This window comes from Maniola hyperantus, chromosome 9 (genome assembly GCF_902806685.2).
Source record: "Maniola hyperantus chromosome 9, iAphHyp1.2, whole genome shotgun sequence".
Lineage (NCBI taxonomy): Eukaryota > Metazoa > Arthropoda > Insecta > Lepidoptera > Nymphalidae > Maniola > Maniola hyperantus.
Window position 1 is genome coordinate 1,150,080 of NC_048544.1, and position 12,580 is coordinate 1,162,659.

General features: G+C 41.1%; 1 protein-coding gene across 3 annotated transcripts in view; it reads left to right on the forward strand.

Moving 5' to 3' along the window:
* The window catches only part of CdGAPr (GTPase-activating protein CdGAPr), a 53,698-nt gene that overhangs the window by 20,557 nt on the left and 20,561 nt on the right, over positions 1–12,580 (forward strand). For 2 of the 3 annotated variants that reach the window (XM_034972070.2, XM_069500823.1), the window contains 11 exons: positions 488–579; positions 966–1,023; positions 2,245–2,371; positions 3,149–3,327; positions 4,289–4,484; positions 5,179–5,307; positions 7,750–7,900; positions 8,098–8,187; positions 9,730–9,960; positions 10,723–10,783; positions 11,440–11,546. In XM_034972070.2, coding sequence (XP_034827961.1) covers positions 488–579; positions 966–1,023; positions 2,245–2,371; positions 3,149–3,327; positions 4,289–4,484; positions 5,179–5,307; positions 7,750–7,900; positions 8,098–8,187; positions 9,730–9,960; positions 10,723–10,783; positions 11,440–11,546 — 1,421 coding nt within the window. Of the gene's footprint in view, positions 1–487; positions 580–965; positions 1,024–2,226; positions 2,372–3,148; positions 3,328–4,288; positions 4,485–5,178; positions 5,308–7,749; positions 7,901–8,097; positions 8,188–9,729; positions 9,961–10,722; positions 10,784–11,439; positions 11,547–12,580 lie in introns of all 3 variants that reach the window. The other variant, XM_069500822.1, reaches the window with a different exon arrangement.

The window sequence follows — 12,580 nt, forward strand, 5'->3', positions numbered from 1 at the left end:
TAAAACACACTATGCACGTCTCTCTCCAACACTGGTGTATAAACACACAAAACACATTTTACTTCAACACTACTGTCAATAAACCCTCTAAAACACACTATGCACGTCTTTCTCCAACACTGGTGTCTAAAAAAAAACACATTAATTTACTTCAACAACAGTGTCAACAAACCCTCTAAAACACACTATGCACGTCTTTCTCCAACACTGGTGTCTAAAACATAAAACACACATTTTACTTCAACACTAGTGTCAATAAACCCTCTTAAACACACTATGCACGTCTCTCTCCAACACTGGTAACAAAAACACAAAACACATTTTACAAACCCTCTAAAACACACTACGCGCGTCTCTCTCCAACACTGGTGTCTAAAACACAAATCACAAAACACACATCCTCAACGGTGTAAATGTTGCACATGAATCTAAAATTGAACTATTTTACAAAAAAGTGCCCTAATTAGGTGTTATAATTTTGTCTCAGGTCATAAATTGTTGGTGTCGAATGAAGACTCGAGTTCTATCAACACTCCGGCCGTCGCCGCCGCTTATTCCGTCAGAAAATATGTTTCACAGGTAAACAGTATTATAGTTATTAAGATACATTTAGCAATGTTTTATAACACCATAAAAGGGAAATCAACAGTGAATAGGCATCTTCTAGGCAAGCGCGCTCCATCTTAGGCTGCATCATCACTTGCCACCAGGTCTGATTGCAGCCAAGCGCTAATTTATAAAATAAAAAATAAACCCAAAAACCGTGAGTTTGTGGTTACATCACAAAAAAATATTCTTGTACGATGGTACGGAATCCTTCGTGTGCGAATCCGCCTCGCAGCTGACTGGGTTTTTTTTAATAGAGATATTCTTGTCAGTATCAATCTAGGAGTCAAGCACTAAACTTTACATCAAATTAAAAAGAATAAGTAAAAGAATCCTAACTTATGATTTCTTGTTCGCAGGCTCGAGATGAAATAAGTTTTGAAGTTGGCGATATGATTTCGATCATTGACATGCCAGGTAGGACATCTAAATTATTATACATTTTAATTTACTCGTCAGTGGCCCCGATTCTCTAGTCTCTCTTTAAACTAAATTTAGGGTATCTGCATCCTTTTCTTTTTACTAATGCTAAAAAAGGAACGGAACATGACTTTCACATTTAAAGACTCTAAGTTTTAGTGCGCAATACAAATTTAAACAGTAGGTTCGCGAGTGCGTGCTAAAATCACGGGTTTTACCATCTAAAAATTAAATTTAGAAATGTCAAACTGCTTCTGTCCTTTTCATATTACAATAGTAAGAAGAGGGTGCGAATATTCTAAAATTAGGTTGTGCTTAGAATCGGTGCCAATGGGGCCGATTCTCTAGTACACAATCTCTAAACTAAACTAAATTAACAGGTCTAAATCTAGTGCTTTCCTTTTCCGCAAGAAACATTATGAAAGGGATAGCAATAGATTTAGACGTGATATTTTAGTTTAGTTTAGAGATTGTGTACAAAGGAATTAGCCACATTTTCTAAACGTATGAATATAGTACGCGACATGTCGAGGTAGTATGAGGCGAGGGGTGAAGAACACTAACCCGGTGTGGGATAGTGCGGTTGACGTGGGGGGCGTCCCCACCCCATTGCCATCTCGACCTGTCGCGTACTATACTTTTATTATGATTAACGAATATATGCCAACAAAAAATGGAATTACACAGCAGGGCGATTGTCTAAAACTTGCATCAATAATTATTACAATCTCAATTGTTCTGATTGGCTGAATTTGTGCGATTCTTGTTGCAACAATGCATTGTGGCCAATAGTGAGCGAGCATTAACCAATCAGAGATGATTGCGATCGTGACATTGTAGCTGTCAAACAACCGCGGTAGGGCCACTGGTCTATAGTTGCGTGGCATGAAAGGTCTTATTGGTGCAGATTTCAAAAATATATTATTTTGTATATAGTATGTCAATTAGTCGTATTTATCTAACTAGTCTGTAGAGTGTAGACTGACCGACTGACAGCTACGCCAGAAGATCGGCTCCATTGTCCCTTCATTAGCTTCATTTCACTAAGGATAGCCGGCTCACTTCGCTCGCCACTTCCCCCTTCACATCCACTCGGCCTCGTAAGTTCGCTTTATCCAAGACCTCTTCGTGAGTTTCTAGCTTTTATTTTGAATCTTTTTTTTTTTTTTTTGGAAACAACAAATAATAAAATGCCAATAGTGTTTTCATTTTCGGCAGGTCCTCAAGAGTCCATATGGTGGCGCGGCAAGCGGGGCTTCCGAGTGGGCTTCTTCCCGCACCACTGCGTCGCGGTCATCGGCGACAAGGTGCCGCGGCATATGACGCAGCCGCCGCCGATTGTTGGGTAAGAGAAACCGCCGAGTTTCTTGCTGTTTCTTCAGACAACTTCCCCCACCCAATGAACCAGTCATTGGGTGGGGGAAGTTGTGCGTTTTTGTACTTGTATTTTTGTGTACATAATTGGGTATTTGACTACATCAAAAATAAATTATTTCTCAGTGATTATTAAATAGAGGGTCTTCCAAAACAAAATAAGTAAAATCCACGTCCTTTGTTACAGTGCGACAAGGCTCTTTTGGCACTTGAATGACATTGACAGGGGACGCAAGAACAAAGGCGACACTCGACGGCAACGTTAGTTCCGATTTTTGCCACGCGTCATAAGAGCCTTGTCGCACTGTAGTTTTATGTGTAATAACCATTTTAAATCCATACTAATACTATAAATGCGAAGTGTGTCTGTCTGCTAGCTTTTCACGGCCCAACCGTTCAACCGATTTTGATGAAATTTGGTACAGAGTTAGCTTATATCCCTGGGAAGGACATAGGCTACTTTTTATCCCGGAAAATTGATGAGTTCCCACAGGATTTTAAAAACCTAAATCCACGCGGACGAAGTCGCGGGCATCCTCTAGTTATCGATAAAACTAAAAAAGTACGTCATTATGATGTGATGTCACATTCCAGTATTTCATAGAATATCGCATATGTGCGTTTTGACGTTTGATAAAAGTAATTGATTTGACTAGTTGTCAAATACCGTATTGTGTACGGACCCCTAAAAGAGCGAAACGCGACCCGCACTTGGCCGGTTTTTATTAAAATTCACGTCCATTTGCAGGTCAGTGGCCGTGGCTCCAATAAAGCCAGTTCTCCGCAAACACGGCAAGCTGATCTCGCTGTTCCGCAGCTTCATCCTCTCCCGACCCTCGCGCAGGAGCCTCAAGCAGCAGGGCATCCTGCGGGAGAGAGTCTTCGGCTGCGACCTGGGCGAGCATCTGCTTAATTGTGGACACGATGGTGAGTGAGTGACGGGAAGGCCCAGGTTCGATGATGGAGAAATCTGGTCAGGGCAACTCTTCATACTACAGACACCATCTGTCTGGCAGTTCTCAATGGAGTTGCAGCAGTTGTTAACGGAGTGAAGTAGTTTTTTATTAAAGAATATTAGCCATGCTAATCATGAATGATATTCCTGTTTCCCCTCCAACTAAGCGTAAAGCTTGTGCTAGGAGTAGGTACGACAATAGTGCAATGGGTGGGGTTTAAACTGCCGACCTTTCGGATTTCAGTCCGCGCCTTAACCGTTGAGCTATTGAGGCTCAATGCTCTATGCTCTACGTAGTTATTACGTACTTACGTAGTTTATTTCTCTGTTTTTTAAAACTTTATACATGGATATCGTGCTCCTTAGCTCTACACTCCATGAGTGCTGTTTGACTATATAACGCATACAATTTAACTCCTCACGCGCCATTTTAACTTTTTGTGTCAAATCTCATGTCAAAAGTACGATTTTAGTCCTTATTTTAAAGGTGAACCGTACTTTTGACATGACAGTTTAAAATGGCGCGTGACGAGTCATTGGCCCCGATTCTCTAGTCTCTCTCTAAATTTAGAGTATCTGCATCCTTTTCTTTTTAGTAATGCTAAAAAAGGAACGGAACATGACTTTCACATTTAAAGACTCTAAATTTTAGTGCACAATACAAATTTAAACAGTAGGTTCGCGAGTGCGTGCTAAAATCACGGGTTTTACCATCTAAAAATTAAATTTAGAAATGTCAAACTGCTTCTGTCCTTTTCATATTACAATAGTAAGAAGAGGGTGCGAATACTCTAAAATTAGGTTGTGCTTAGAATCGGTGCCAATATATCTGGTTACTGGTGTGGAAGTCCCTACAAGAGACGTATGTCCAGCAGTGGACGTCTATTGGTTGATGATGATGATGATGATGATATCTGTTTGATTTGTCCGCAGTGCCGCTGGTGCTGGTGGAGTGCTCGCGCGCGATCGAGCGGCGCGGCGCCGTGGACGGGATATACCGGCTGTCCGGCGGCGCGGCGCTGACGCAGCGGCTGCGCGCCGCCTTCGACGCGGGGCAGCCCGTCGACCTCGCGGCGCCTCTGCAGCGGGACCCGCACGCGCTCGCCAGCCTGCTCAAGATGTACTTCCGGTGAGCACATTTCATTTGCAAAATCACATGAAAAATCCTGTGGGAACTCTTAAATTTTCCGGGATAAAAAGTAGCCTTCCCCGGGTTGCAAGCTACCTGTGTACCAAATTTCGTCAAAATCGGTTGAACGGTTGAGCCGTGAAAAGCTAGCAGACAGACGGACACACTTTCGCAGTTGACGACCTCCCTGGCGCAGTGGTGAGCGCTGTGGTCTTAATAGTGGGAGGTCCCGGGTTCGATTCCTGGCAGGGGTTTGGAATTTTATAATTTCTAAATTTCTGGTCTGGTCTGGTGGGAGGCTTCGGCCGTGGCTAGTTACCACCCTACCGGCAAAGCCGTGCCGCCAAGCGATTTAGCGTTCCGGTACGATGACGTGTAGAAACCAAAGGGGTATGGGTTTAATAAAAACTGCCATACCCCTTCCAGGTTAGCCCGCTATCATCTTAGACTGCATCATCACTTACCACCAGGTGAGATTGCAGTCAAGGGCTAACTTGTATCTGAATAAAAAAAAATTTAAATATACATATATATAATTTTAGTATGGATAGGCGCCGCACCGCTCGTGTGCCCGCTGATACGGTGAAATCTTTGCGGTGCAGCGCCGCAACGCATCATGTGTCCCCAGTCTAACGTGAATTTAATCGACTGTTAGTTAACTGTTCCTTAATAGATAATTTTTGAATTGTTACAGTGAACTCCCTAACCCGCTGTGCACATACCAGCTGTACGACAGTTTCGTGTCGTCGGTGCAGGCGCCCGAAGAGATGCGGTTGCGTGCCATGAGGGACACAGTGGTCAAACTACCGCCGCCGCATTACAGGTGAATATCCACCGTAAACCGCACCGCAACGTTGGAAGAACTCCCCACTAGGTGTACAGACGACATCAGACGACTGCGGAACCCGCTGGATGGCTTATGTCGGTTTTAGTGTCGCCCTTTCAGTTAGCTTCACATACTCAGCCTTCTTTTTAACCGACTTCAAAAAAAGGAGGAGGTTCTCAATTCGTCGGAATCTTTTTTTTTGCTATGGATGGTAGTGCCCTTATTTTTATAATTTTTTTTATAGTGTTTCACCTACACTTGAAGGAAATTTTCTAAATAATTTAAAAATACACATCAAAAATTGCGAACCGGCAGGAATCGAACCCGCGTCTCCTGGGATCGCGCCCGACGCTCTAACCACTAAGCTACGCCCGCTTACTGCCAGTGACGAAATTTGTGATGTGTATGCTCACTCAGTACTGAAGCGACTGTTTCTGCCATCTAGTAGCGACATCTTTTTGCAGTTATCGAAACTACTTTCAAAGGCCCATATTACTTACCCTTACTTCACCTGCTCGCAGCTCGCTTCATTCAGGACCCACTTCGCGAGCTTGCGGCTTCACAAAAACACTATAAACCGGCGGGGTGATTACGTAACACGTTGCAGTAGCGACAGCAACGCGACAGCAGTAGCAATCCGATAATTCTTTGCTGTCTCTGTTCTTCTTCTTATTTTGATGTCTCTCTCTAGCCGGACGTTTGACAGCAATGTTCGCGAGATTTAAGCCTGTCGCAAGCCTGTCGCGAGATACGTAATCACCGCCGCCGCCGGTAGGCCAGAGTGTTTTTAACCGACTTCAAAAAAAGGAGGAGGTTCTCAATTCGTCGGAATCTTTTTTTTTTTTTTTTTTTTTTTTATGTATGTTCCCCGATTACTCAAAGACGCCTGGACCGATTTTGAAAATTCTTTTTTTGTTTGAAAGGGTATAGTTCAAAGTTGGTCCCATTTAAATTTGGTGAAGATCTGATGAACATCTTCGAAGATAGATACTGGAACTCCTCAACGGATAAGAGTAAATTGGTCGCGATCAGTGTAATAGCTTAGTAAACAGTAGATTTTTAACCAGTCATAGCATAATTCCATGGGGCCACTAAAAATTGTGAAATAAAAAAATTTTACAAAAAAAATAAAAACCGACTTCGATACACAAACACTAAAAATTGAAAAATAATTTAATTTATTACCGAATATATTATGTATACAAGAGTTAATATAGTTCCATAATAATATTTTTGGGGTCGGTGCCAATGAGGTGCCATTGTGGAGTCTCATAAAAATATGAAGTCTAGACGATTCGCGCAGCTAAAGCTAATTGGCACCGGCACTAAAAATATTATTATGGAACTATATTAACTCTTGTATACATAATATATTCGGTAATAAATTAAATTATTTTTCAATTTTTAGTGTTTGTGTATCGAAGTCGGTTTTTATTTTTTTTGTAAAAATTTTTTCCTGATCTAGACAATTCGTTTTTGTTAAATAAATAAATAAATAAATAAAAGTTTATTCAGCTCACAAAACAAGAAAAGACAAAAAAAAGCAAAACATACAAACCAAATGTTACAAATTAAAAAAATTAAAACTAGGTAAGCTTAAAACTACGAGCTCGACAGTACTAAAAAGAAAAATGATGTCTTGTTTGAGCTGAAAAGGCTCCTGCCTCAGCATGATGCTGCAGTATTTGACTACTGCAGCGCTGATTTTCAGGCAGAGCCCTAGTGTCACGACCCGACAACGAAAGTGTTCTCTATAATATAAAAATCAACTAAAATAAAGTCTCAAATCAGCTCTCCTGTTCGAGAAGCGCTGGACGCTTCTCCCGCCATAGTACCCTTAACGACATCATCCGGAGGTCCCTTGCCACCGCCCATGTGCCAGCTGTACTAGAACCTATTGGTTTGGCACGTAGCGATGGCAAGAGACCTGATGGTATGACGCTCGTACCATGGAAGATGGGCAGGTCGCTTGTTTGGGATGCAACTTGTGTAGACACTTTAGCTGCATCCCACATTCAGGCGACCTCCTCTATGGCGGGTGCAGCGGCCATCAGCGCCGAACAGGCCAAGAGGCGCAAATATGAAAACCTCGATGGGAGCTTCGTATTCGTGCCTTTTGGTGTGGAGACCTTGGGGCCGTGGGGCCCGGGGGCTCGAGCTCTTTTTGAAGAAATTGCGAAAAGAGTTATCGAGTCAACCGGGGACCCGAGAGCTGGCAGCTACCTTGGTCAAAGAATTAGTTTGGCCATCCAAAGGGGTAATGCTGCCAGCATCTTGGGTACAATGCCTCGCTGCGGTGGTCTCGATGAGGTTTTAGATTTAATTTAATTTATTTTAGTTTTAATTTAATGTTGTTTTTTTTAGATTTAAGTTTATAAATTTATTGCCTACTAAAATAAAAATAAAAAACTTCATTACAATACTAAACTTTTGTTCCAGGACGTTAGCGTACCTAATGCGTCACCTTCGTAGGGTGTCGCTACTGAGCGAGTCTACGGGCATGACGGCGCGCAACATGGCGATCGTCTGGGCGCCCAACCTCTTGAGGTCGCCCAAACCACAGCATGCGTTGCAGGGGGTCGCTGTACAGGTAAACATCACTTTTGTGATCACACATGCGGGCGGGCTCCGCGTTTCTTGCAGAAACGTTTTAGTACAAAAATTTTTTTTTTTTTTTTTTTTTTTTTTTTTTTAATTTATGTACCAAAAATTGTAGTTACAAAGTAATAATAAATTAAGTTACATCGGAAATGCTTATCTCTAAACAGAGATTTCTACTTTTTGCAGGCGGTGGTGACGGAATTCTTGATTTGCTACGCGGAAGAGTTATTTGCGCACGAGCAGGGCGCTGATTCGGGCCCGCAATCACTGGAACAGGTCATTATTACTATATGCTATTACGTTATTTATAGAGTATGTGAATGAATACGTCTACCTAGGCCAAGTAGACCCTCAATGCGTACGTCTACGTACGCATTGAGGGTCAAACCTCTGTGGTTTTTTTATAATGCGTAATACCTATTATATGTAAATTTTCTTGTGTGTTAATAATAATAATAAAAAAAAAAAAAGTAATTGCACCATACTTACAGATGGAAATAGAATTGCAAAGACGAATTAATAACACCTGGGCTCGCTACTGGTCGCTGAAAGAAATACTAAAAAACAAAGAAATCCCAATGCCAACTAAACGTAAAGTATTTAACATGTGCATCCTACCAATACTTACTTACGTCTGTCAAACGTGGGGTCTGACAAAAGCTTACAATCAGAAAATAAAGGTATGCCAACAAGGGATAGAGAGAAGCATGCTGCACATCAAACTGAAAGACAAATGGAGACTGACCAAAATTAGAAAGATCACAGGTGTGACAGATGTCTCAAGAATCAAGAAACTTAAATGGCGTTGGGCTGGCCATGTGATCAGATCCCCAAACGATAAATGGACCAAAGAGGTCACTTTCTGGTACCCCAGAGATGGGAAGAGAGCGAGAGGACGGCCACAGAGGAGATGGGAGGATGACCTGCCAAAGGGTTGGCGCGGACTAGCGTTAGATAGGAAAAAATGGAGAAGTCTAGAGGAGGCCTATGTCCAAAGAGGACAACCTGAACTGTAAACTGCTGGTGTTACTAATTTTTTTAGAATAAATTATGGAGGATAGGATAATTAAATAATAGGAAATAAGAAATTAGTAATACGGTTAGTTAGTAATATAAGATGTAAAACTAGTGTATCAGTGAATAAAGGCTATTTTATTTATTTTATTTATTTATTTATTACGTTATTTATCGGAGATTCATTTGGATTTTAATTACGCGTTTTATTCCTAGGCCGCCATCTTGTTCCTTAAACATTTATCGACGATTAATTATCCTTTTATTAAAAATAAACTGTAATTAAGTACCCGTGAAGCCATCCTTAAAGTAATAATTTGCAAACCTCATCGAATTCACCATATGAAAATTACGGTTTCAACACTTTTCGGATGCATTTCCAGAAGGTGAAAATATTCAACACACACACCAATCTTCAACATTTCTCAAACCGCATAAAAATCATTTTGTTTTTCTTGCAAAGCGAAATAATGTTAACAAATAAATTAACTCATCTCAAGCTCTTTCAGAGATTGCGGACTATCCCACCGCTGCTATCGGAGATTCGTTTAGATCTAACTTCAATTCATGTCGTTCTCTATTTTTAGCAGTCATGTGGCGCAGTCAGTCTCTCGTACACGAATATGTCGACAGAACGCACTATTCAGTGAAAATAGTGCGTTAATTAATAAGTTCAGACTTCAGTCCATAGATAATAGTCTATGAACTGAACTTTTTAATTTACGACTAAAATCGACGCATATGACGAAGTAAATTTAAACCATACGCATATTCCTTATTGATGACGATTTACATATGTTCCAGGATGAATATGACTCTCACGTGGAACTAAGAGGCCTAGAAGCAGGCAGGAGGCCTAAAAGTTTACCTCTTCACCCGCCCACCAAGTTGTTAAGTCTGGAGGAAGCCCGCAGACGTGGCAAGTCTATAATCTGCGCGGAGACTTCGCCCGCGCCCGGGGCTTCGGGCGCCATCGCCGCCGCCGCTACGGAGACCCTGCGCCCTGCGGGGCACCTCAAACCCAAGTACATTGAGGTACGCTACTTTCTAGTGAAAGCTGAGAGTCAACAATTGACATGTTGCGTCGAAGAAACCGGCTGAACTATCAGTTGCCTACAAGATTGTATAGTGGATTGTTACATATTGTAAGTTTGAATGATTTAAAAAAAAAAATAGTTTTAAACATACATACATAGACTGCTGAAAAATGATTTAAAAAAAAAAATAGTTTTAAACATACATACATAGACTGCTGAAATCATAACCCTTCCTTTTGGCTTTGCAGTAGTCGGGTAAAAAGAGCAATTGTTGAGTTTCTTGCCGGCACTTCTCCGCAGAATTTAAAAATCAGTACCCTTATTATAAATGCGAAAGTGTGTTTGTTTGTTGGTTTGTCCTTAAATCACGTCGCAACGGTGCAACGGATTGACGTGATTTTTGCATGGGTATAGATAAATACCTGGAGAGTGACATAGGCTACTTTTTATCCCGGAAAATGAAAGAGTTCCCACGAGATTTTTAAAAAACCAAATTCCACGCGGATGAAGTCGCGGGCATCAGCTAGTCGATTAAAAAATTGTTTTTTTTTCCTCGACGAATGCAGTAGTTACACAAGTCCATACTGATCTTTACTCAATTTGTTGCTGAAATTAACGCAATAAGTGTTTTAGCATTCAAACTACCGTGAGTGATTTCCATTCTAAATAATACCGCGGCGCGTGCGCGAACGGACTCCCTTGAAAAAGGACCCCGTATGGGTTCGAAACTAGTCGGGCAATAAGTGTTCTTTTTGTACAGGTGGGTTCGGGCCCGAATAATCTACCTCAGTACCACACAGTCCTGGACCTACCCGCTGCAGGTTGGCTTATTGTTTCATTTGTTTCATACCCTGATTCAGCGTTTATTTTTTTAGTATGATACAGGTACTGATTCTGAGCACAACTTAATTTTAGAGTATTCGTATACTCTTCTTACTAATGTAATATGAAAAGGTCAGACGCAGTTTGACAGTTATAAATTTTATTTTTAGATGGTAAAACCCGTGATTTTAGCGCACAGTCGCGAGCCTACTGTTTAAATTTTTAGTCAAAAAATTTAGTCTTTAAATGTAAAGTTCATGTTCTGTCCCTTTTTAGCATTGTTAAAAAGAAAAGGATGCAGATACTCTAAATTTAGTTTAGAGAAAGACAACGGAATCGGTGCCACTGTCATTTGTATCCTTTTTAGGTTTCCATTTTCGAAGGCTGAGGGTACTTCATGTTGACCTACAGGCTACAATTATGATATTAGGCAGTTGACCTACAGGCTACAATTATGATATTAGGCAGTTGACCTACAGGCTACAATTATGATATTAGGCAGGTAGCAATGTCTTATAGCACAAGTAAAGGGAAAAATCGAAAACCGCAAATTTATGGATATATCACAAAAAATTAAAGTTATATCTTGTACGATGGTATGGAACCCTTCGTGTGCTAGGCCGACTCGCACTTGACCGGTTTTTGTTGTGTGCAGGGTCAAAGCGAGCGCTAAAGCGGTCCCCGTCCGGCTGGCGAGGCCTGTTCAGCCGCAGCAAGCTGCAGCGCGCGCCCGCCCGGCCTCCCGACACGCCGCCGGCACAGGTATGGTAATAATTGTGGTACAGATTAATGACATGATATAAATCTATATAAATCTTCTTATATATATATAAAAGGAGAAGGTGACTGACTGACTGACTGACTGACTGACTGACTGATCTATCAACGCACAGCTCAAAATACTGGACGGATCGGGCTGAAATTTGGCATGCAGATAGCTATTATGACGTAGGCATCCGCTAAGAAAGGATTTTTGAAAATTCAACTCCTAAGGGGGCTAAATAGGGGTTTGAAATTTTGTAGTCCACGCGGACGAAGTCGCGAGCATAAGCTAGTCTAGATATATAAAACGAAAAGATGACTGACTGACTGACTGACTGGCAACCGCCGAGTTTCTTGCTGGTTCTTCTCGGTAGGAACGGCATTCCGAACCAGTGGTAAATTAAAACTGACTATTCATAAGTACTTGTAAAAAGTTTACATGAATAAAAAAAACATTCTATTCTATTCTATTCTAATGATCTATCAACGCACAGCTCAAACTAGTGGTCGGATTGGACTCACTCACTCATTCACTCACTCACCTTTTCCTTTTTATATATATATACTAGCTTATGTCCGCGACTTCGTCCGCGTGGACTACACAAATTTTAAACCCATTGGGTTGATCTTTAACTATGAGATTTTAACATAATATGAGCTTAATAAAATATGTCATACTGCTAATTGCAAAAATATTAACTACAAAACTTCTTTATAGACACTTCAAAACTGACAGACTTTCATACAAACTTCAAACCTACTAACTATTTTACCCCTTCAGGGGTTGAATTTTAAAAAATCATTTCTTAGCGGACGCCTACGTCATAATAGCTATCTGCATGCCGAATTTCTGCGCGATCCGTCCAGTAGTTTGAGCTGTGCGTTGATAGATCAGTCAGTCAGTCACCTTTTCCTTTTATATATATAAGATTACGTAACAAAATTTACAAGCGTCTCCACCCTGCTTGCCATCTCGATCTGTCGCGTACTATAGATAGATTTTTTTTTTTTTTTTAAAGAATATTAGCCATATT